This window comes from Trematosphaeria pertusa, assembly GCF_010094035.1.
Source record: "Trematosphaeria pertusa strain CBS 122368 unplaced genomic scaffold BU26scaffold_13, whole genome shotgun sequence".
Lineage (NCBI taxonomy): Eukaryota > Fungi > Ascomycota > Dothideomycetes > Pleosporales > Trematosphaeriaceae > Trematosphaeria > Trematosphaeria pertusa.
This window is the reverse complement of record NW_022987224.1, coordinates 471,309-493,950: the sequence shown is the minus strand read 5'-3', so window position 1 is coordinate 493,950 and position 22,642 is coordinate 471,309. Positions and strand designations below refer to the sequence as shown.

The window sequence follows — 22,642 nt, the reverse complement described above, 5'->3', positions numbered from 1 at the left end:
GAACAAAGGTCTTGCAGATGAAGGAACGGGAGGACGCGGCAAGTAGATGATGTTGCAGAATTCCTTGCATCGCAACAGACAATGGCACGGCGCAGGGTCGTAGGATAGACAGACACCTCCATTGAATGAGCCGTTACTTCACGGCTTCGACTCCCCAAAACTAGGATATGCTCCGTGCAGCAGCGCGTAGCCGACCTCTAGGTCTTCTCGCCCCCCCCCCCCCCGTGTCTTGAATCCGTCGAAACGGTCGCCACCTTCCCATTGACCCGCGGTCGCAGCGATCGCGGCCGCTCTCCACGCGCATCCGGCGGTGCTCCTGCTGCTGTTGCCGTCCCGAGAGGTGCCTTTAAGCGCTTAGACCGCCAACGACGACCAGGCGGCGGGGTTTGGGTAGTAGTAGTGCCTGCAGAGACAGCCGGCGCCCGGGGCTCCGAATCTTGCGGTTGCGGGATACTGCTTGGGCCGTCACTCGTGCCGACCACCTTCCTTCTCTTCGACTGCGGTTCCGGGACATCCTCCTCCTCCTCCTTCTCGTCGGCCTCTGTTGAGGGCTTACGTCTCTTGCTCCGTCTTGTCTGTGATAAGTTGGCGCTCTTGCCAGCCAGCATCTTCTCCGTCTCGTCCGTCTTGTCCATCTCTTCCACCTTCTTCGTCCGCCTGCGCTTCCCCAACCGCGGCTCAAAGACGTCCTCCGGTCGGTTGGCGTCGTCTGTGTACCTCCTTTTCCTGCTGCTGCCACTTGTGCTGCCATCGCTCTCGCCAGCGGCAGCCTTCTGCTCTGCCTCGATCTTCTCTATCTCAGACAGTACCCAACCAACCCTAGACTGCTGCTGCTCAGCCGCGGCTTTAGCTGCCTGGTATTTCCCCTTGTAACCGTCGTGTGTTTTCGCCCTCTTCTCCAGTCTTCGGGCAGCCTCAGCAAGCCCGTGGAGGGACTCCGCTTCGAAGGCGAGATACTCGACATACGTAGTCCACTAGTCCTGCCCCTTCGGATCCGCCAGCAGCGTGAACGGTCGCCGGAGGACGATCTCTGGCTGTACAAGCCATCTGCCCAGGCGCTCGCCATGCCTCTCGACATCCTCCTCGTCCTTGTAGTCGTACTCGCGCTCCCAGCACAGGCGCGCGGTCTGCTCGAAATCCGCCTCGGCTGCGCCCCTGGATGTCCCCCCGCTCATGAAGTAGTCGCGCCGGTGTGCGTTAAGATACTCGTCAAACCCAGGCCTCCTGCGCCTTCCGCGCAGCTGCCAGGCGCGGAACTCCCTCCATCGATTCCATTGCCTGGAGAGGGCCTGCCACGCCTCCTTCGCATCCGCCGGGTGTTGTTGGCTGGCCCACGGCCGCAGCAGGTGGGCGTACGCGTCTGTGTTCGCTTCGATTTCTAGGAGGCCGGCGTGAAACAGCGGTCGGCAGCCGTCGTCGAGGAGGGCGTGGTGGCATTTGCTCTCGTAATCGCGCTCTTCGTCCTCAGGGGGCTCGACCGTCGACGAGCGGGAGGGGCTCAGGTAATAGCTCTGCATCGTACGATGTTCTGATTCGGATGGGATTTGATGCAACAGTGCGACGAGGGCGGTGGCGTCGATCGAGGGTGCTGTGACTCGCTTTACCGCTTGGCTACGCAGCAGGGTTCAGCTGTTAGGTTTGTTTTCCTTGTGGCATGGGCAGTTGCAGATGGCGATCCAGCACTCACAGCAGTTCTCGGCCAAGAAGAGCCTCTTGGTCTCGGATAGCCTATCCCAGCCCGTGATGTTTTGGATGTTTAGAGAGCCGTCTTGGGTGTTGTCGCGGAGATTCTGCTGCACGAAGCGGGCGCGCTCATCCGCGTTGAGACAGAGAACCTGGCCGGCTGAGAGCTGGGTCGCCATGGCCATTTTTTGTTCCGACATGCGTGGGATGAATGTTGAGTGTGGTTGTCGCGTTGTGTGGGCGACAACTGAGGTGGTTGAGGACTTGAGATCAGGGTTTGGGGGACGGGTGGGTTTTTAAGGATCAGTGCACGGGACTCGGCCTACTCAGGAGCCACTAGCTCACAGCCACGTGACAGCCCCACCCGAGCCGAAACTCCAAGTTTGCCGAGACCAACTGTCCATCGGGAAGGGAGACGGTCCACATGGCGTCAATTTCTCGCCAAAACAATGCCAAATGTCTATTCTAGTAGGTAGCTAATAAGGTACCCAAGAAGGTATTGCTCGACGGCGCGGTGTAACCTGCTCCTGGCACTGTACTTGACGCTAAACTTGCCTCTGCCAGACTGTCTCTTCAACCAAGCATCAGCCAACGCTCGTTTCCAACATCCAGTACACTCTCTTCTGCCGCGTCCTTGGCGACGTCTCACATAAATTGACAGCCAGCATCTTCACTACCAGCTCCAACCGTTGTACTATCCATATAGCTGCCTGTCCGCTCAGCCCATCCAATCCCACCCCCCCCCCCCCCCCCCCCCCCCCCCCCCCCCCCCCCCCCCCCCGGCACAGTCCTATTCCTCTTCGCCGTCCTAGCGCTCAGACCATCCCCTACGCCGCCGCCGTCCACTCCCCCAGCCAGCAGTGCTCGAGGACTTCTAGAACCGGGGCTCCTGTGATTCACGCACGCCGCAGTTAGCCCCAACGCCGGGGATGCAGATAGGTAGTAGGCATGCTTACCTGGCGGCCGTGGATCTCTTGACCGAGAGTGTCGTACCCCCCTTGCCAGTGCACGTTTCCGGCCCGCTCGCCATGTCCATGAGCGCTTTGACAAGCGCCTCCCGAATCGGGCTTCCGACGACCTGTCCTCCTGCGGCCCGTCCGGCTCGCGAGCTAGTACGAGCGATCCCGAGATCAGTTCGGTCCGCGGCTCGGTGGCGTCCCTCGCTAGTACGACCGTCGAAGCCGTGCCGGTGCCGCAGCCTGAGTCCAACGTCTCTTAATGCCCGCTAGATGACGGATTTCGGTCATGACACCCGCATAGTCCACTCGATCCAAGCAGTCTGCCATCCGTACAACGCCAACTACAATTATTGGTCTCTTAACATCCAGTTCAAGGACCAAGCGACGACGAGTACCGTTGCAGGCTCGCTTCGTTGCCACATGACTGTTGATGCGGAGACAGGTGACACAATCTACGCGGTTATCGCGAACGCCTACGCTATTACAAATAATTGTGTCTTTACTGTTGACTTTCCCCTAACCTCGAGTAATCTGCTAGTTGGCTATATTAGCTAAGTTATTCGCAACAACAACCTCCACAAATTTGAATACTCATCTGAAGGATCCGGATGTCGACACTGGATGTAGGCTTGTCTTCGTCTTCTTAGACTACCACCTGTGGCTAACGTGACAGCTATTTGGCTATCTAGAATCTTGAGTCGGCGGGCTACGTTGCCGCGGGAAGTGCTGCACACCTTTAGACGTTCCTACACAGCTTCTGGGACACTGTTGCTGATAATTCGGGCGTGATGCAACCTCGAAGTCGACCATCAGCATTGATTTACGGGCTACCGCAGTGAAGGTCGCATGAAAAGCATTCTATTAGCGCCGAACATGCCTGTACACGACTGTGGGCTTCGATACTAGTACACACTGTAGCTGGACATAGAAAATGGATTGCATCTATAACGCAAGTGAGGAAACGTGCAAGTGAAGGTGATAAGCAAAAGCCGTGAGGGGAAGGGGCGAGCTTGATACGACGATCAGTTAACCCTGAAAATGCTGGGTTAGTATCAATTAAAGGGGTTAAAGATAGCTCCCGGCAACTCCAACTAGCTTCTGCGCCCAGCAGAATCACCTGGTGCAAGACAAGCACGTCTCAATGGAGGATGTGACAATCTCGTAGTATTCTGTAACGAAGCCTCCCCCCGCCCGGCACCCAGAAGCCCAATGTCCTAGCATTAACAGTGAACTACATAATGAGCCTACGCGCCGATGTTTGCTCTCTGGGAAACCTTTGCCCCCGGACTGATGGACTTGGTTAGTGACGCCTAGATTCATTGGGTTGGTGACTTACAACACATGGACTTGACTGTATCGCAGAGTTTCCACCACGAGCGTTGCGCTCTCCGATTCTTGTTCAGACAAGGGAGCGAGAAAGGGACTTAGGAGGTTGAAGAAGCTAAGGTCTTGCGGGAGGAACTGGTACAGTATATGCTCAAAGTATCGAGGGAAATAGCCAGCGGCGGACCAGTCGATAAGGTAGATTTTTCTGCCATCCACTATAATGTTTCTTGGGTTGAAATCTAGATGGCACATAGATAGGGGATGGTAACGAAGATCAAGTTTCTGCCGTGAGCTGGGCGAATGTCGGTCGAACCAAAATTGGAGGTCATCAGTCTTCGAAAACTCCACCTCTTCATGTTCAGGCCAGAGTACACCAGATACTGGCCCGCCTCCAAGTGGTCCCGGAATCGTCGCCTTCTGTTGATGGATATGACCCAAGACCTTGCCCAGCTCCTCTGCCATAGGCTTTGCGCTCGCTAGGTCAAGCGTATCGCCATGGATGTAGTCCATCACAATATACCCAGCCCTCTCTTTCTGTATAAACCGGTAAGCTGTTGGCACGTTGACTATGTTGGGGTCGAGGTGCCGTTGTGCGACTTGTTGGTTCCTAAATTCTTGAGCGGTGACGAATTGTCCAAACTTCACCGCCAGGCGCTCTGTGATGCGCACCACTTTGTTTGAGTACTGCGACGCTGAAAGAGCTGTAGTCGCTTCATCGTGACAGAGCGAAACGATCTCATCATCCGTGAGAGCGGACATAATGTTGAGAGGATGAACGGTGAATCCATGAATTTGCCTTTTAATAGGTCTATTATCCTCGCTTAGCTGGCGTGTGACGTGTACCTTGATTGCACCAATTGAGAACGTCGGAACGAACTTACTCACCGAAGTACATCTGTGAACGATTTCGCCTTATTACTCCCTTAAGACGTGCGTGCCGCTCCCTCTAAGAGTTCCTCTAGGAGTTGGACAATGATGTCAATCCCAAAGGCGCTTTGCGGGTCGCCAATGAATCAAGCGCGCAGTTCAACTCAAATAAGGATATTGTTGACACCTTGAAGTTGCGTCGCCTGTTCCCGGTAGCTGGAGTATCGGGTCCAAAGGCACAAAGAAGAAGTGGAAGACGAAGAAAGGGAAGAAATCAAACGTTCTCGAATGCTAGCCCTGTCTGCGATCCCGTCGCGTTTAAAGAGAACACATGTCACCAAGTTCACGTGATGAAGTGGCGGGGTAGCGGCTCAGCCAAGCGTTTCACAGTCGCCCGCTTGCACATGAAGTAGCGCGACTGCAACACATACAACTCCCGTCTCGCACCCACCACTCAGCCAACCTGTACCAAATGAAGTGCTCCCAACCAAAAGCGCGAGCTGAAGGCCTGCGCCAGCTAGACGAATTCCACGATTTCCCTCCGCAGCTTCGGCCTTTCCAACCATGTCCCATGCCTCCATCCACAGCTCCGCTCGCCGGCACAAAACGGAAGCGTACAAGAGGTCTCGATGCGGAACCCGAAACCGACGAACTAGAAGAAGTGCGCCCCTCTAAACAGTCTCAAGGACTCTGCTTCTTGGAGAACCCGCAGGATAGTCTCACCGCCGAAGCCAGCGAACAGACGGAACGACCCGACAGCGCTGGAATGAGCGAGCCACAATGCACCCCCAAACTCTACCTTGGTGGCAGCAAGAACGTTGCTGGCAGTGAGGCTTGGTCACATTTCGCAGATTTTTTGAGAGCCTCTCCGCGGGTTCTATGCCTCGTAGGAGCTGGACTCAGCGCACCATCTGGTCTCGCAACCTGGCGTGGGACGAACGGGTTATGGAACGACATCGATTTGAAAGAGCTTGCCTCGCCTAAAAAATTTCAAGAAGATCCAGTGACGGTGTGGAACTTTTACGGCGAGCGTTTACTCAAGTCATTAGCAGCTCAGCCAAATGCAGCGCATCATGCGCTAGCAGCTCTTGCTAGGTCGCATGATGAATGGTTAACCATTAACCAAAACGTTGATGGTATGAATACTAGTCTGGACTGGAGTACTGTAAACAGTGCGCTAATATCTTGATAGGGCTTCTTGAGCAAACCAATCACCCCACACCGAGCCTACTAGACATTCACGGCACGTTGAAGAATGTTTGTTGTACTACATGCGATTACAATATCAACGTTAACACGCCGCATGATATTCCGTTCCTGCTGTTACTATCTAATGCTGATGGTCAATCACGCCCAGCGGAAATTTCTGACCTTCCACATTGCCCTGAATGTACGAATCTATTGCGCCCAGGAGTCGTCTGGTTCGGCGAGAAACTTGGTGCTGGCGCGCCAGACAACATTGACGACTGGATATCGCAAGAGCAGATCGATCTGGTGATCGCTGCTGGTACAAGCCTAGAGGTTTTCCCGGCTGCAGAATGGGTAAACACAGCGCGAACATTGGGAGCGTCTTTGGCTATTATCGATGTAGACCATAGGTTTGTGGATGATTTGGACGACGATGACTGGTTCTTTGAAGGAGATATCGCGGTCATTCTACCTAGAATACTAAGTTTTCTCTAATCTCGACATCATGCAAGGAAACAATGTCAAAAAGTTTCTCCTTCGCCAGCGAAGGGCGCGGGCTCGCCCGACCGCCAAAGTGATGCCTGTGGCGGGCAAGGGAACCCATGATCAACACCCCTAAAAAAGTTGCATTCTTGCGCAAAGGTCGTTCAATGGATTCGAAGGACGGTTGGATTGCGGTCTGGGGTGGGTGTAAAATCCTCGATCAATCTGTCAACGCCCATCAAGCAACCTTCGCCCTTTGCGATGCAGCATAGCGTACAGCTATGTGTATGTTGTAGCTTTCTCTAATAGCAGACCCTCCGTCGACGGACAAGAAGCCCTCTACGCAAGACCGCATCCCCGCCAGCGCCCTTGCCCAACGACAACCTTACTTCGACAGCGACTGCAATGACGTCCCTTCGCCCCCCAACCCATCGCCCTAACAGCATGCGCCTACTGAACGTTTCCTTCAACGTCCCGTCTGTGTCTACGCCGTGGGTGGCGGTTCGGGGCCAACGCCGAAATCCCTACTACAGCGACAGCGCACACTGCCCGCAACACCCTACGTCGTGGACGATGCGCCTGTTCTGATCCCAACGCGTCTCGGCTGCCGCTATATTTAGAATCTAGCAGGAGTCAGGAAACGGAAACCCAAAATTGGACACCAAGGGGGCCTAAAACGGGAAACAGGAGCGTGTTTTCGCCCCTGGCTAGTGCCCGTTCGCTGGTTCCCGTTTCCGGACTCTGATGACTGATGTCTGATTGGTATTTTGGTGGCATCTCTTGTCGAAGCCTTCTCTGATGTGAAATTCGAGCTCCAGCTGGAAGGTACGCGCGGTCAAATGAATGTAGCAGAGTTCCATGGGCCGCTGCTCTCCGGGCGGAACTCATATGAGGAGTTGTTCTTAGAAGAGAATGCCCCTTGTAGGGGTTAAATCTCTCATACAGCGCTTCGTTGGGCATGCTTTCTGGATATGTTTCAGTGATGGAATTGGGAAGGGGGGATTAGATGGAGAACATACGACCATTGTCCCAGTAATTTTAGACTTTTTAGCTTGGTGTTGCAGTTCGCCAGCGCATCATAAGCTACGAATACTTCTTCTGCAATCCGTAGTAGCGCACTTTAACTGCGCCCGGCGTCCGATCTGGGAATCGTTTACATATCTCTTTCCACTCCATACCCTGGGTATCCCTAAATGAGAGTAAACGCATTTCTTCCGACTCTAGCCACGGTATGCGCGTTTGTTTGCTGTATGTTTCTATGCCTCCCTCTCCCTTCTCGCTCTTTTCATCCCAATCATCGTCTAAGGAGGTCGTTTCATGATTCGCAGCATGACTATGAGAATCGCCCATCCAGTTCGCATTCAAGCTTTTGCCAGTACATGGGCCTGACGCACTATCATCATACCGGTATCCCAACAGCATCCATGAATCCGGCGATAGCTGGGTCATGCGGATGACCTTGCCATCTTCGCCAAGGAACTTGGGACTCAGGGCGGCCGCTGGGTCGAGAGGCCATTTTGAGTCGGGATAACGGACAACTGCTGTCACGATCGACGAGCCGTTTGGGACAGCGCAGAGCGTGAGGTCGGTTATTTGATAGGACATGTCGACGTTGGGCTTATGGATGATGTTGGTCTCATCTCCTGCCTTCGTTCCTGGAGAGGGGGCTCGTGGGGAGCAAGACCGAGGCCGGTTGTCCATCGGGGGCCGATACAATAGCTGTGGCTGGGATGACGTTCCTTGTCGCGATGCCCTCGTCGGCATTGTGCTCGAGCACCGTCGCCCAAGAGTAGTTTGTAATGGACGGTGCCTCTTCTCCTTGAGTGGACGATTGCTGCGTTTACGTCGTTGAGAGGTTTTCGTCGAAGACCTAGGGAACAGCTTATCGTCCTGATTGAGTTCGTCGTGGCTTTCCCTGAATTCTCCACCGCTGCATTCCCTGTTCTCTCCAAGCCTCTCTGAGTTTGGGTCGATATATTGTTCGCCTGATATTCCCTCGAGAGAAGAGACGGATCCTCTCGAGGAATGCAGTAACCCCTGACTTGCCCTACGACTGTGTGCGCTATGACCGCCATTATTCTTGGTGTGGAAGTCGCTTGGAGATAAGCGTAGGCTTCTAGCACCATCGTGTTTGCCGTCACTGTTAAGAAATCGAAGACTACGCTTAGTGCTGGCTCTTGAATGGGAAACGCCGCCGCTAGGAGTTAGCAGGGGCGTTGACTTAGGCGTGGGCACTGGATTGCGTATGAGACTTTCTGCTAGTCGCTTCGTTGAACGCGGGTCTTCTAGCTCTGGTTCTGGCGTGACGTTCAGCGTATCTAGGGGCGCGCCCGTTTGCGTGTTGTCGACGGTCTGTCTGTGACGTAATAGATTCTATGTATACAAGGACGCCAAAGAGTAGATAGAAGGAAAAACAGGGCTCTTTAACCCTAACTACAAAAGGAGACTATTTTAACGGGGCGCAAACTCAACAACCCACAGAATCCGTATAATAGTTCCATGCCTCCCGAGTGCTCTCATGTTGGTCCAGAATCAGTGGCAAGTATTTAACAGCCCATTCACTTAAGTAAGTAGATGTCCAATGAACCTTGCGATCCTCCCAATAAGCCGGTAGCCAGCCAGACTGCTCCCAGTCTATAAGTGCGGCGACCCGTGGTGGAGTAGACGATATAATGATATTGCTTCGATGAAGGTCTCCATGTGTGAAGACAATCTCGCTGTCATCGGGGAGATCCTTACGATACGGTTCCGGTACTGTCTCTGGATCAGGCATCTTCCGCTTGTATTGGAGTATGAACCAATCATGAAAGTCTTTCACAGAAGTGAACGGCCCGGTCTCGGATTGGGATGCCAGAAAGAGAGCTCTCTCGTAGTAGCTACCTCTTGTGATATTGCCTGGGTATTTGATGTTAATATCAAAGGTGTAATGAAGAGGGCTAGGACGCAGGCCAACTCACCGATGAATTTGTCCAAAGGGTTCTGTTTGAGCTGGCGTAGGTTGTGTAGAATAGTTCGAAGTTCACTGCAGATGCGCAATCGGTCATCTTCTTTCATCTCCGGCCACGCGTCTTCCAACGTCTTTCCCCTTATTGCCTCCATATAAAGAAAAGTCTCATCGCCATCCATACGCCATCCGTAGATTTCGGGAACAGGTACAGAGTTTCCGCAGCTGTTTCGAATCGCGTAAAGAGTTTGTCCCTCGGTGATCTTAACGTCGCTTCCCCACTTAACGAACAGTGACATATCCTCAAACACGGCGGGCGCAGGACGTGCGTTGTAGACCTTGGAGACGTCTCTCGTCTTCCAGCCCCAGTGGGTACAAGCAAGATATTGAGCCCGTGCCCGCGACCGAACTTCCTCGGGAGACGGTAGTTGATGGTGGTGTCGGAAGAAAGAAGACGTGCGTACATCAAAGTTTGCAGCCTTTGGGACGTCTGCTGGTGTGACAACAGCACTCTTCATGATAATCACAGTTGTGGATAATAGAAGGAGAGTAGTTGTTCTAGTTAATATGTAAACGGACGACAGAGTAAGGGCCTGAAGAAGCGCGAGGAAGTGAATGGAGGCTGCGCCTTCAGATGCTGTGCGGCGAGGTGGCGAGGAAGCGCCAAAGCTAAAAAGTGCGCTAACCTTTAAGGGCATTTGCTAACGCGATCAGGTTGGCGGTGCTGGGGATTTGGCGGCGCTGGGAGTTTGGCGCTTGGCACAGCGCAACCACCAATCAATGGTTGCCCCGCCGAGTCAATCGAAGCCCGGACCACCACACAACATCGACTCGAGATCGAGCCATCCTGTCCCTCTCCACTTCTCCCCACCCTCAATGCACCCCATCTCAGTCGCCGCCTGGATCCGCGAACTTGAACCTCGCGCCCGCGCCCGCACTCGACCATATCCCTCTCCCTTGCGCACTTGCAAGCGACGGCAGCCCGACAGTCGCAAGAGCCCGCGCCCGCCAAAGAAGATACGCCGTGTTGTGCTGGGCGAGATGGCGGCGGACGACCAGAACATGTTCATGCCTTCCCGCAAGAGCAATACGTCGCGCCCGAAAAAGAGCATTGACAAGAAGCGCATGCGCACGCCCTCGCCGTCGAAAAATCAGCGCCAATTTCCCGACGACGCGTATTCGCCCGACGATATCGACGATGCGACGCCTCGCCCGGACCGCTTCGCACGCAGCGCATATCCCATTCCTGATCTCTCATACAAAGAGGCTCTTTCCAACGAGCCCATCGAAGACGACGACGACGACGACGACCTCCAGGCCCGTTCGCCTACACGATCGCACTCGCACACACAGTCGCAATCTTCCAACCGCTCGGCCAGCCCCAAGAAGATTACTTCTCTATGGAACGTTGGAAATGGGGTCATATACACGCACTTGGCGAACAGGACCGCTTCGAAACGGGAGCAGCTCGGTGGAAACGGGCTTGCGCTCTTGGAGAAGCTGGAGGATGTGGGCGACGGGCCTGTAGTGCCTGCGAAACTCAAACAACGGCTGGCGGAGGCGGACATGGGCAAGGTGAAGCAACACCAGTTCGACACATCAGATGAAAGGCCAGTGGACGAGCTGCTGTGGGAGCTGCGGACCATACAGGACATCATTTCGCTGTCGCACCGGTGTTCGGTGAACCGTGACCATGAGACCGAGTGGAACAATCGCGTGCACACCAAGGTGCTGGAGCTGGCGTTGGGAAACGATGAGACGAGTGTTAGGTTCCGAAGCGTGTAGGTACTCTTCGACCCGCCCATGACTTGGGACACTCAAAGAGCTTCGCTGACCAGAGTCACACCATCCAGAACTGCAGCCAGAATCACACCAGAATATCGCCCTACGCATTCGAACAACCTCACAACTGGCAAGATCGTCGATTACGCCATTCATCTCGAGCCCTCTGGTCCCGCACGCGACATTATATCATCCCTCATTGGCATGTCGACCGATTCTATTAACCACGTCGGCTACGAGGGTCTACGCGCTCGACCTATTGCTATATCGATCGAAACCAAGACCGAGAGTCGGACTGTGGAGGAGGCGAAGGTACAACTAGGCGTGTGGGTGGCGGCGCAGGTGGCACGGATCGAGGCACTCGTGGGGCAGCTTGCTCCGCTTAAGGTGAAGAAGCCGGCAGCAGAGGCACAACGTAGCCGACTAGAATTGGAGATGGTCACACGAGGTCGACGGAAAAGCCGCGGGAGAGGTGGTAGGATGTCGCGAGCGGAGCAGCTACAGACGCAAGAACTGACACCGTCTCCCACCGTCGTGATGGTCCCGGATCTCTCTGATATCCTCTCACAGACTGTATTTCCGCTCATCGACATCCAATCCGAAGCGTGGTCGCTCTTCTTCGCCCGGGTCACGCCGTCAAACGCCCCCCACCTATCGAATTCGGACATTCGCAAGCCGGTGTCGAATATTCAAATCTTCCATTCGGTTCCCTTGGGAAACACGGCGAATACAGTGCAGACATATCGGCTGGTCAAGAGCTTAAAGGTGCTGAGGGATTGGGTCGATGGGGACTTCCGCAAGTGGTGGGATGGGTTTTTGGGGGTTCGCGACGCTGAAGCGGACGGTGGGTGAGGCTGCATTGGTAGTACTTTGTATTAAGACTTGTTGTAAAATACACTAAGGTCGCGATGAGAACGCGTGGTGCATGGACGTGATGTAGCCGTTGGTGAAGCTCGCGATAAGGCTCGAAGGGTAGGACAATTCTAGCTTTAAGAGCGTGTAGGTAACCCTCTGCTTCGTTGGTGGCACTCCATGCTGATCTCCAAGCAGACAGTCCCAAGCTATCGCTGCTGAATTCCTTTCGTCCGTGCCCGACGCCTCTGGCAAATCACGCGTCCTCGACCGCGTAGCCAACTTCACGCTGTCCTTATCCCACATGCTATCCCCCGGCTTCGAAGACCTATACAACTGCCTGATAAGCCACGTGGCCGACGCATCCACAAAGACAACCGCCGTCTTTTCCTGCGTAGAGGTCAAGCCCGCCAGCGACGACCACACAGAAGCTGAATACCAGCCTTGCCTTCCGCGCGTGTGTGTCCTTGAGTTCAGCGAGGCTGGGAAGGTAGCTGCAGCTGAACGCTGTAGGATCAACGTCGGAGTTCGAGTTCCCTTCGTGTGTCCCAGCGGTTGCCAAGGCGCAGCGATTAGCCCCATGCGGTGACCTTGCGAGGTGGCGAGGAGAGCTCGGAAGTCGGAGGAGATTCTTGCGTTGAAAGAGGGTCGTCCCGTGCCGGCGTCGAGCATCCGCATCTTCTCCGACTCTCAGTCGGTTAGAGCCACGATCGAATTTGCGAGGGACACCGGAAGGCTACAAGCGAGCGTACAAGACACAGCATGCACATAAGAAGAAGAAGCGGAAGAGAGGAGGCAGCTGAGGATGCCCTCTCCTACCTCCTAAGCAACCACATGGCGAGCCACCTACAACGTGCCTCGGCCAGTGCGCTGCCGATTAAGAGGCGCACGACGCCGGAACTGCCCTGCGGACACGAGGCCTCGAGTCGCATTTGCTGTCCTCTCTCATCCCAAAGCATATGCGCCAATCCCTGCTCGTGTCCAGATGCTTTGTCTTGTTTCCTTGTTGCCGGTAGTCATCTCATGTGATGCGTTGGCGTTTCGGACGGCAAACCAGGCGGGACGTTGAAGGAACCGTTTCAGCAGGCGCATGCTCTCGCTTTCGCTTCAAGGAGACAGGATTGGTCGGCGATGAAGGCTGTTGGGGAGACACAGGCTAGGGGTGTGTGTGGAGTGGACGGCATTGTCATCGCCGTCGTGGCCGGGCGGCGAGAGGTGGAGACGGAGAGTCGTGCGGGCAGGGCGCTGGCGGGGGTGCGGGCTTGCGCGGAAGGGCTTCTCGTCGGTCGGCCGAGGCGTCAACGGAGAGTCTGCGAAGCGATAAGGTGGTGGGATATGCTGATGCGCTGTTAGAGGAGTTTACGACAGCTACTCGAAACCTTCGCGATGACTCAGCAGCAGCGCCACCTATTCGCTAGGACATATGACGTATCTGTGGCTGGTGCTGCGCCGAGCACGAACCTTCATTCAACACCAAGCCAAAACAAGTGCCCGCTCCACACTTTAGCCGGGCCTGATTTAGCTCCCGTGGGTCCTGTTTCGATTCCCCGCTGTGGAGCCCTTTTTGTCCCTAGATGGGACGCTAGCCCAGATCTGCGCACCTCCGTGGCAATGCTTAGGAAGTATTTGGGGCGCGGAAGCACTGTGCAGTGTGCAGGAAGAGAATTGCTAGCTGAACAGGCCTCAGAATTACAATTCTACGTCGCAACCGCAGAAGAGTTATCACCAGCTCGAGCACCGCAGCCGCGTATACTGTACATATATTAGGAAGTCTGAATGCTCTTCGCTAGGAAAATGATCGCTGCCTGCCTGTCCAGAACAAAAGCTGTCCGTGTCGTCTTTCCTCTTTGGCCTTCCTTTGGTGGTATCTTGAGAGCAGCCAGTATACCCGGGTTGGACATGTGCACAGGATATAGGACCACGTAACTTGTATGTTGGGGGTAGCTGCAAAATTGGGGTAAACGACAAGGGAGAAGATGGATCTACATCTCTTCTCGACTCTAACCGCTTGTCCTTGCACGCAATTCTCGCTGCAAACCCGGGATTAAGCCGGTGTCTACGGGACGGGATGATGAGCGAGCGCATTTGGTGTACGAGCTCGACTGGGCGACATAGTCTGCAACGCGGATTTCGGAGAATGCTGCCAGATCGAACGGCGGCCGCGTGGACCTGTTGGTTACGACGTTGTCGCGTTGCCTTCCAACGCAGCATCCTCCATATAGCCCTAATCAGACAAGACGTCATTTTCCCAAGAACCCAGTTAGGCTCCATTGTTCTTGCTGTCCGCCCGCCGTAACGAGCGACAACTCACACCGTATGCGCTTACCGGAGGGGTCGAAGTCGGTTTGGGGCAGACGAGGCGCGCAGGGCTAGGCTGGCTATGGAGCTGAACAGGGGAGCGTGCGACCACTAGATGCTGTTAGAGTCGCAGCTGGGTCAGGTCCTGGACATACGGAGCGATGTTCTTCGAGAATGTTGCGTTGCCGTCTACAGATTGCTAGTCGTGGTGCCTATGCTATGGCGACGACGCACGACAGATGGCGCGCTTAGAGGCACGGGGCAAAAGATGGATGTAGAGCGAGCAGTAATACTAATGAATCGCAAAGTGGATGGGGGCGCGGAGCGCAACAATGAGCACAAGAGGCTGGTCCGGAATCCAGGTCGAATGTCGCACGTGCGAACAGGTTCGGAACGGATATACTTCAGACCGGTCACTGTATCTTGCAAGCAACGCAAACGAGAAGCCGCCACGACGCCCGTCCAACCTCATCTCTATTCTCATCTGTTGGCATGGCCACGATTCACCGAGAGTCTGATGACTTGTTGCAGCCGCCACCTGGCATTCGCTCGAAGAGGGATTTGACGGCCCTTTGTGAAGTCTGGGATTCTGAGACTGGCGCGTTCCGCCGTTCAACTTTCGCCTACCTCGATGGACACGACAATGCGTGGTTTGGTCAGACACCTGGCATACGAAAGTACGATTTGACCGTGGAAGTTCTGGGACGACACCTGGAGAAGATTCCGGACGAAAAAATCTATCCGTTAGCGACACCGCTTATCAACACCGTATCAGAAGCGGACCGAAAGAACCTCTTCATCAAACGCCCTAAATTATTATGCCTTGACAACGAAGAAGAAACGGCCCTTCTCCCTCAAATGCTTCTCGAAGAGGCGGAGATCTTGGAGTTCCTCAAGCGAAACCATCACCCAAATCTTGTCAAGTACTACGGCTGTACCGTCAATCGCGGTCGTATCACCGGAATCGCCCTCGAGAAGCACGCGATGGTTCTGCAATATCGGTATGAGGATGATCCTCGTGATCTCGACATAACTGTCTGCATGAACGGTATTCGAGCGGCTGTCAGGCATCTCCATTCTCTGGGACTAGCACACAATGATCTTAATCCTATGAACATTGCCCTTGATGGTAATGACAGCCCAATCGTCCTTGACTTTGGGTCTTGTAAGAGATTTGGCGAGCAGCTTCTATCCGCAGGCACGGCTGGCTGGGTAGATGAAAGCTATTCCATATCGGCACAGCGACATGATGAATCTGCAATAGATAAAATAGAGGCATGGTTGACGAGGGAGAGGGACGCAAGAGCGAAGACCGGCATTCTATGTACGTGAATGACATTTGGCTTGTGGACCAGTTAAGTTGGAAGAACGGCAGCGACTTGATGCATGGCTGCATGGTGTCGATTTGAGATAACGATTGACACACAACATGATGCCACGCAGTTCAACCAACACGCCGATCAGAACCTCCCTTTTCCTCGGAATGTTCGTTGATGAATTCCATCGATTCAGCCTGTCTCTTCTAGGTACTTGGAGCTTGATAGCGACCTGACGTCCGGCAATTTGTTCTCCCACAATCTACTCTTCTGACCTCCGCGATCCGTCGTGTCGTACCATCAGGGTTCTCGACAACCTTGATCGTAGTTACTTGGGTGCACCTGATCTGGCGTCAAGATATTAGGTAGTAGAAGAGCCCTATGACTTACATCTTCAAGAGGGGTATAACCGAGTTCGTCGCTGATGTTCGTAGTGTGGTATGTTAAGTTTCTCCGCTTGGTTGTAAGGTAACGCGAAAGATGTCGGACCAGTTCTTCATCCCTATCAAGTTGGGCTTGCCCCTCTTTTCTAATTAGTGAAGCTTGCGACTGCGTGAGCATGTGGACAGCGCGTAATAAGGGTTAGACCCGAAGCGGTGGAGGGCGCATGAGCGGATTGCCAGCGGGCAGAGGCGCTGGATTACGTCGCGCGCGGCCTACCGGATGGTGGGTATGCAACGCACCCAGAAGGGGGACCCCGATGCTGCAGTGGTCCTATGCTATAGAAGCTGGTCGGGATCGGGGCTAGCAACACCCCGTTTACCTGGAGGCATGCATCCCACTGCACGCCGAGCTTGAGAGCGCGCGGGGTCGCTGGCGACGTCTGTGCACGTCCGCTGCCTTCCTTGAGCAGCGAAAGATTGGCAACGAACTGTTCCGCCGCCAGTAATTCCCGAATCACTTGCCCTGCGTGAGGACATTCACATCTCTTTTCGCTGCTGACAATAACAATACTAGCGGCTTCGCCATCTGCGTACACGACTCCAGCGACTCAGTTTCGACGACTCCGTAGACCCGTCGACCGCGCCGACAGTGAAGGACCGTGATAAACACCGCGACCGACGCGCGAACCATACCCAGCCTGACATCAATAAGACGCGAGTGCCGACTCCAGGCGTATGGCAACGGACAAACAACGGCAATCGCCCCTTTCCGCCACGGAAGCATGGGAAAGGCTGGAGAAGACCCTGTCTCGACCCATAGAAGGCCGTAAAAGTCGAACACAGGTCAATGATGCGAAGGATATTTTGGACGAGTCACCAACAGGGACGAAACGCAAGAGATATCAAGCCTTTCTCTTCGAAGTTTTGCGCAAATGTGGGCCAACCTTCGTTGTACTGTGCGCTATTGGTCTAGGCCAGGCCAATATCGCCAACATGAATGCAGCAAGTCGTTCGTCACTACTGGGCATACTCGAAAAGAAGAAAGGGCTTCCTCTTATCAGAAACCTCAAAGATATAGTGCCAACCCGATTAAAAGGTGCGTCGTAGTGTCGTGCTTAATTTTCGGCGGAGCTGACTTGTTAGATATTCATGTCGCATCTCATCCACGACCCGTTGAGAAGATTCGAGACCAGTATCACATCTACAAGTTCGCCACAATAGATAATCCTGCGTTCTCGAGCTATTTCCCTCCGCGCCTTCTACAAGCTATAAATGACAGTGCTCTTTGGGCTTGGGAAATGCGGAAATCGTCGACAGAAACTGAAATTGTTAGGACGGACGTACCTTGGTCAGCATTTGAAGACTGTATGATGTTCTTGGAAGTTGGCTCTGCTCAAGGGATCATCGCTATGTTGTTTACACCCGACAAACGTACACCATGCCCTTCGTGCTGTGAGTAGAAGATTTATAGTCACTATTTTTCTATATCTAACATCGGAAGGTCCCGACCATTACTTCCTTAGAGGCGCTTCCATAGAAGCAATATCTGCCCTCTTCGGTGCATATTTATCCCAGGCTATAGACGAGAGTGAATTGCGAAAGTGGGAAAAGGAAAACCAGCAGCTGGAGACGACCGATTGTGTGGAGATGCAGCTGCTTCGAGACTCGACTTCGCCCCATGGCATACTCAAACTGCGAATTGGATGGAGGCTAGGTAACCCAATAGTGAATTCGTTGTATACATAATCCACACAATTGCTACACCACTTTCGACCGGCCATTGAATACTTTCACCCCAATGTTTGCCAGAAGCTCTCCCTCTTCTCTCCCTCGTCTCCTGAGCAATACTTCTCCATCCTTCTAAAAGATAACATCATCACACTCGAGGAAATAGAGGTTCCTAACGTAGCCAACGGGCGGAATCCAGTGGACAGCTTTCTTCGCGCCGAAAAAGCTAGCGTCCTTGCTGAGTTTCGTTCCAGTCTGCGCAGACATGGTGAGTCGCAATAAACACAAAACAATCTGGAGAGATACCCATGTGAACTTAGCATCGCCTTCCTCGTTCTCCGCTGTGCCCGTCATAGTTTGCGTTTTAGCCTGGAGAGAACGCAGACGGTAGCTGCGCTGTCCGAAATTCGAAATTCTGCCTAAGGGAAAACGCGTAGCAGGGATCGTAGCGCTATACGTCGAAGTGACTCGTACGTTGTCGTCTTTTCCAGGACATACGGTAGTTGTCAAAACTTGGAGACGGTGGTCGCCGGACGAGTGGAAAATATTGCCGTCGCTGATGGCGGGGATGATGCCATGCGCCCCTCCAAACCCGTGCCTAATCACGTTCATGCCCGAAAGTGAGTCACTGCTAGAGGTTCCTGCGGGCTTGCTGTATGGTAAATCGAGGGGTGCATTTGGCACGCCTCTCATGCGAGGCCTATCGTTAATTCCCCTCCTGAGAGAGGATATAAGAATAGCCGTATCTTCACCGTCGAAGAGTTGGCCAAGTCAAAATTGATCGCTAGATACACGTCCACCATGGCCTCATTCAGCAATGCTACTTCTCAAATCCAATCCATCATGTCTGAGCAGATCTCTCTTCTCGATCTCCTCTTTCCCGGCTTTACACCCTTATCTTCCTTTGTCTGGCCGCTTCTCAGCGGTGCCCCGAGCCTCTACGGACGGCTATTGTGCATCTGCGGGATGCTCGTGCTGATTGGAAAATATGGCCCGGAATACTTTGGGACCCTGCTGGAAGCCCATTTCAGTTAGTTAAGCCGTCTTTAGAGAGCCTGTGCTATCGCTTTCTAACAACCTCATAGCTTCAAAGATGGAAGTGCCTTATAACGACGAAGCGTACGATATGCTCATTTCTTGAGTGTGTTCATAGCCATTTGCGCGGTTGGTGCGCGCTTCTCTCGCAAAGGTCGCTCTCGACTCATCTGGGCGTGGGAATACATCCGGATCTTAGGCCTATATTGGGAATGATACCAAGAAGCTACTGCACTACTCCCCCTGGAATGGTCGCTTCTACTTCTGGCACAAGCGTTATCTATTTGTTTTCGAACGCATGCAGACTCGCGGAGAGCTTGGGTTCAGCCGGGAGGAAGCCTCTATTTCGTACTTCGGGCGGAATCCAGATGTTCTAAGGCAACTCCTCAATGAGTGCCGCCAGCATTATTTAGGACTCGTCTAGAACACCACCTGTGTTTTTGAACACTAAGGAGAAAGATGGACCTCGTCTAAATTTAAGAACAAAAGAGATATGTCGACCGTGGTACTCAACAAAAAGCTAAAGGAGATGTTGGTAAACGACATCTTAGAGTTCCTAAATCTAACGACTTGGAAATGGTACTCCACGCGCAGTATTCCCTATCAACGAGGGTACTTGTTTTATAGGCTACCCAGAACTGGGAAATCCAGTTTCAGCTTATCCGTCGCAGAACAACTCAACTTAGACCTTTACATCCTTAATATCCCTACGCTCGACAACTACAGCCTGAAGGCGCTTTTCGCAGAGCTCTCTCGGCATTGTGTTGTCCTACTCGAGGATATTGATGCCGTCGGCTCCAAACGGACCGGAAGCAGCAATAAGAGTGTTGGTTAGAGCACCTCGTCTGCGCAAATGCCTGCTCTTAAGACGCTGTCTCTATCCACTCTTCTCAATGTTCTTGACGATATCGGGTCGCCAGAAGGTCGAGTGTTGATTATGACAACTAATCATATCGAGCACTTAGACCCTGCGCTCATACGCCCCAGTCGTGTGGATACGAAGGTCGAGTTCCGTCTTGCCGATGAAGACATGATCCATCAGATGTTCTTCTTCGTCTACGATCCGCAGTCGATAAACGTCACCGGAGACGACGAATCAGAGCATGGCGTCTCTCGGACTAGGGCAGAGAAGCTCTGCGACTTACCCCAGCTGGCGCAAGAGTTTGTGGCAAAGGTACCGAAGCTAGAGTTCAGTTCGGCTGAAATCATGTCTCTTTTGCTGGCAAACAAGCAATCTCCCCGCCATGCCATTGCCAGTGTGGATGGAGAGGATCAGAGATGAGAGGGAGAAATTCACGAGGACGAACTCGTGGGCGCTTGATGACAATGATGGATTCTAGGGGCCGTTGCACTGTTTGCAAGGGCTTGTGACGGCTATGCTGGCGTCTCCACTGGGATTCTGGAGGGCTACGATCACTTCATTGCACTACCATACGGCACATTCTTTTAGCGAGTATCGTTTTCTCTCAGTTCCCTAAACCTCTCCGTAGTAGCTTGTGTAATGTCTTATTGAAGCGTAGCGGCTCATAACACGGTTCATATCTTTGTCGACACCAAATCATGCATGCGGTGCGGTAGCTCCTAATTAGCCAATCAAATTCCCATGCCCATGAGGATCTGCAGCGTGGAGCCTGAGATGAGGCGGCGCATTTCTGAGCAGCGTCATCTCTTCTCCCGTCTGCCCCCAGATCGAGGTCGCGCTGCAAAATTGGTGCGTGTCGCTCTTGTATTGAGGACCAGGCGGCTATTGGCGTTTGAGATCGAAGCGGGCGTTCGGGTCGTTCACCTTGGCTGTCGCCCGCTGCGTATTCCTCGCTTCGCCTCCGACCGGATCACATTCATTGGGAAGAACCGTCGTAGATGCAGCTGTTTACCCCGGTCTTCTGACAGGGATATGCGCCAGGTACTGATGATCGCGAAGTATTTCCGAGGCACCCGCAGAGTCCGTGCCGTGCGCTAAGCCAAATTGGTGCGAGACTTGTACGGCGTACTCGCCACACTGGCCAAGGGTGCTCCTTGGCCATACGCAGCTCAATAGAATTACCGAGCTCAACGAAATCGACTTAATCCGCACCGTACTTAACGCGTAATATAGACACGTAATTAATATATTTTTATATAATTATAATAAGAAATAGCTTCTAGAGCTATTTCTAAGTAGCTAGTATATATTTAGAAATTATCTACTAAATATAGTAGTTCTAGAGAACTCTAGAAAGAAGTAGAATAGTCTTAGCAGGTAAATTACCTAAAGCCTCTAATATACTTTATAAGTAAACCGTCTATATAAGCGAACTACCTACAATTTCTTAGCAAGAAAAATTAATAAGAATTTACAAGTTTTTCTTAAATAACTAAGTAAAACCTTACTATATTTCTATAAAAATTTATAAATATATTCTTTATAGTATATTATATCTTCTATTAAAGTTATACTAAGATATATTACGTAATTAAAAAGCTATACGTATTTAACTAACTTTTAAAAAAAAAATTTCTTCTAGTAAGTACTATTATATCTTAATAATAATCTATAAAACTTATAGTATATAGTATCTAGATCTTAATAGAGTTTTCTAGAAAACTTCTATAGAGCTAGCTCTTCTAGATATAGTATAATAAGAGATAAAAGTTTAAAAAAGTCTTTATAGAGTTTTCTTTTCTAACTATATATATATATATAAATAATCTAGCTATATAAAGTTATAGATTATAAGTTTATATATATTATAAGTCTTCTATATATTTAGAAGTAATAACTTTAAGATAGTTTTAGTATATTTCTTTCTTTCTCTACTATACTACTAAAAGACGTTACTTTTAAATAACTACTTAAAGCTAGTATATTATTAGTTAATAAGCTCTATATAGTTAGATTCTACTATAATTTATAAAATAATAAGTTTATATAGCTAGATTAACTATATATATATATAGTTAGAAGAGAATACTTTAAAAAAGATATTTTTCTAACTTCTATCTCTTATTACGCTATATCTAGAAGAGCTAGCTCTATAGAAGTTTTCTAGAAACCTTTATTATATTATAGATACTATATTCTATAAGTTATATAGATTATTATTAAGATATAATAGTACTTACTAGAAGTAAACTAGGTTTTTTTTAAAAGTTAGTTAAATACGTATAGCTTTTTAATTACGTAATATATCTTAGTATAACTTTAATAGAAAGTATAATATACTATAAAGAATATATATCTAAATTTTTATAGAAATATATTAAGGTTTTACTTAGTTATTTAAAAAAAACCTATTAATTTTTATTAATTTTTCTTACTAAGAAATTATAATATACTTTATAAACAAACGCTTTATATAAATAAACGCTCTAAAAATGCTAAGCTAGAAAAACTAAAAGGTTTTTCTTAAATAACTAAGTAAAACCTTAATATTTTTCTATAAAAATTTAAATATATATAGAACTATACTATATATACCTTCTATTAAATTTATACTATATATTTTCTATTACGTAAGCTTAAGATAAGCCTTTTTCTAAAAGTAGCTATTCTTAGAGTTTAAACCTTATAACGTACTTTATAAGCAAACTATCTATATAAGCAAACCGCCTACAATTTCTTAGCAAGAAAAATTAACAAAAACTAACTTGTTTTTCTTAAATAACTAAGCGAAACCTTAATACTTTTTTATAAAAATTTAAATATATATTTTCTATAGTATATTACACCTTATATAAAAGTTGTACTAAAATATATTATGTAATTAAAAAGCTATACGTATTTAACTAACTTTTAAGAAAAAATCTAGTTTACTTCTA

General features: G+C 51.1%; 11 protein-coding genes across 11 annotated transcripts; 5 read left to right on the top strand and 6 right to left on the bottom strand.

The window, feature by feature from the left end:
* Nucleotides 1-197: 197 nt before the first annotated feature.
* BU26DRAFT_533222 (uncharacterized protein) lies at nt 198-1,862 on the bottom strand (the record flags this gene model as incomplete). The annotated part of the gene is made up of 4 exons (XM_033831139.1): nt 198-436; nt 557-974; nt 1,041-1,588; nt 1,688-1,862. The coding sequence occupies 4 exons, from the start codon at nt 1,860-1,862 to the stop codon at nt 198-200; spliced, it is 1,380 nt and encodes a 459-aa protein (XP_033680124.1).
* Nucleotides 1,863-3,672: 1,810 nt separating this feature from the next.
* On the bottom strand, nt 3,673-4,905 carry BU26DRAFT_522235 (kinase-like protein). The gene is made up of 2 exons (XM_033829734.1): nt 3,979-4,905; nt 3,673-3,929 (listed from the first exon to the last, which is right to left on the bottom strand). The coding sequence occupies exons 1-2, from the start codon at nt 4,725-4,727 to the stop codon at nt 3,887-3,889; spliced, it is 792 nt and encodes a 263-aa protein (XP_033680123.1). The 5' UTR covers nt 4,728-4,905; the 3' UTR covers nt 3,673-3,886.
* Nucleotides 4,906-5,601: 696 nt separating this feature from the next.
* Nucleotides 5,602-6,518, top strand: BU26DRAFT_433553 (DHS-like NAD/FAD-binding domain-containing protein; the record flags this gene model as incomplete). Its single annotated transcript, XM_033824035.1, has 2 exons — nt 5,602-5,971; nt 6,028-6,518. The coding sequence occupies 2 exons, from the start codon at nt 5,602-5,604 to the stop codon at nt 6,516-6,518; spliced, it is 861 nt and encodes a 286-aa protein (XP_033680122.1).
* A 1,071-nt stretch (nt 6,519-7,589) lies between these two features.
* BU26DRAFT_568414 (uncharacterized protein) lies at nt 7,590-8,270 on the bottom strand (the record flags this gene model as incomplete). The annotated part of the gene is made up of 1 exon (XM_033833769.1): nt 7,590-8,270. The coding sequence occupies one exon, from the start codon at nt 8,268-8,270 to the stop codon at nt 7,590-7,592; it is 681 nt and encodes a 226-aa protein (XP_033680121.1).
* Nucleotides 8,271-8,973: 703 nt separating this feature from the next.
* On the bottom strand, nt 8,974-9,968 carry BU26DRAFT_433482 (kinase-like protein; the record flags this gene model as incomplete). Its single annotated transcript, XM_033824033.1, has 2 exons — nt 8,974-9,401; nt 9,464-9,968. The coding sequence occupies 2 exons, from the start codon at nt 9,966-9,968 to the stop codon at nt 8,974-8,976; spliced, it is 933 nt and encodes a 310-aa protein (XP_033680120.1).
* Nucleotides 9,921-12,107, top strand: BU26DRAFT_77053 (uncharacterized protein). The gene is made up of 2 exons (XM_033836325.1): nt 9,921-11,231; nt 11,304-12,107. The coding sequence occupies exons 1-2, from the start codon at nt 10,231-10,233 to the stop codon at nt 12,082-12,084; spliced, it is 1,782 nt and encodes a 593-aa protein (XP_033680119.1). The 5' UTR covers nt 9,921-10,230; the 3' UTR covers nt 12,085-12,107.
* A 1,515-nt stretch (nt 12,108-13,622) lies between these two features.
* On the bottom strand, nt 13,623-14,493 carry BU26DRAFT_77048 (uncharacterized protein). The gene has a single exon (XM_033836324.1). The coding sequence runs from the start codon at nt 14,353-14,355 to the stop codon at nt 13,807-13,809; it is 549 nt and encodes a 182-aa protein (XP_033680118.1). The 5' UTR covers nt 14,356-14,493; the 3' UTR covers nt 13,623-13,806.
* Nucleotides 14,494-14,818: 325 nt separating this feature from the next.
* Nucleotides 14,819-16,038, top strand: BU26DRAFT_522230 (uncharacterized protein). The gene has a single exon (XM_033829733.1). It carries the CDS (start codon nt 14,875-14,877, stop codon nt 15,712-15,714), a length of 840 nt encoding a protein of 279 aa, XP_033680117.1. The 5' UTR covers nt 14,819-14,874; the 3' UTR covers nt 15,715-16,038.
* A 448-nt stretch (nt 16,039-16,486) lies between these two features.
* Nucleotides 16,487-17,860, top strand: BU26DRAFT_522228 (uncharacterized protein). Its single transcript, XM_033829732.1, has 3 exons — nt 16,487-17,177; nt 17,225-17,533; nt 17,583-17,860. Exons 1-3 carry the CDS (start codon nt 16,817-16,819, stop codon nt 17,825-17,827), a joined length of 915 nt encoding a protein of 304 aa, XP_033680116.1. The 5' UTR covers nt 16,487-16,816; the 3' UTR covers nt 17,828-17,860.
* Nucleotides 17,861-17,941: 81 nt separating this feature from the next.
* BU26DRAFT_608015 (uncharacterized protein) lies at nt 17,942-18,502 on the bottom strand (the record flags this gene model as incomplete). Its single annotated transcript, XM_033835813.1, has 1 exon — nt 17,942-18,502. The coding sequence occupies one exon, from the start codon at nt 18,500-18,502 to the stop codon at nt 17,942-17,944; it is 561 nt and encodes a 186-aa protein (XP_033680115.1).
* Nucleotides 18,503-18,610: 108 nt separating this feature from the next.
* BU26DRAFT_578764 (P-loop containing nucleoside triphosphate hydrolase protein) lies at nt 18,611-20,126 on the top strand (the record flags this gene model as incomplete). The annotated part of the gene is made up of 5 exons (XM_033834434.1): nt 18,611-18,839; nt 18,895-18,908; nt 19,044-19,262; nt 19,326-19,634; nt 19,680-20,126. 5 exons carry the CDS (start codon nt 18,611-18,613, stop codon nt 20,124-20,126), a joined length of 1,218 nt encoding a protein of 405 aa, XP_033680114.1.
* Between the last annotated feature and the right edge of the window lie 2,516 nt (nt 20,127-22,642).

Excerpts from the sequence above, each read along its gene's own strand:
- BU26DRAFT_77053 (XM_033836325.1), top strand. The coding sequence starts at position 10,231 with ATGGTTGCCCCGCCGAGTCAATCGAAGCCCGGACCACCACACAACATC. Across the intron at positions 11,232-11,303 it reads AGTGTTAGGTTCCGAAGCGT|AACTGCAGCCAGAATCACAC; the intron begins GTAGGTACTCTT and ends CACACCATCCAG.
- BU26DRAFT_522235 (XM_033829734.1), bottom strand. The coding sequence starts at position 4,727 with ATGTCCGCTCTCACGGATGATGAGATCGTTTCGCTCTGTCACGATGAA. Across the intron at positions 3,930-3,978 it reads TACAGTCAAGTCCATGTGTT|TCCGGGGGCAAAGGTTTCCC; the intron begins GTAAGTCACCAA and ends CAAGTCCATCAG.
- BU26DRAFT_522228 (XM_033829732.1), top strand. The coding sequence starts at position 16,817 with ATGGCAACGGACAAACAACGGCAATCGCCCCTTTCCGCCACGGAAGCA. Across the intron at positions 17,178-17,224 it reads AGTGCCAACCCGATTAAAAG|ATATTCATGTCGCATCTCAT; the intron begins GTGCGTCGTAGT and ends CTGACTTGTTAG. Across the intron at positions 17,534-17,582 it reads TACACCATGCCCTTCGTGCT|GTCCCGACCATTACTTCCTT; the intron begins GTGAGTAGAAGA and ends TAACATCGGAAG.
- BU26DRAFT_77048 (XM_033836324.1), bottom strand. The coding sequence starts at position 14,355 with ATGGAGCCTAACTGGGTTCTTGGGAAAATGACGTCTTGTCTGATTAGG.
- BU26DRAFT_522230 (XM_033829733.1), top strand. The coding sequence starts at position 14,875 with ATGGCCACGATTCACCGAGAGTCTGATGACTTGTTGCAGCCGCCACCT.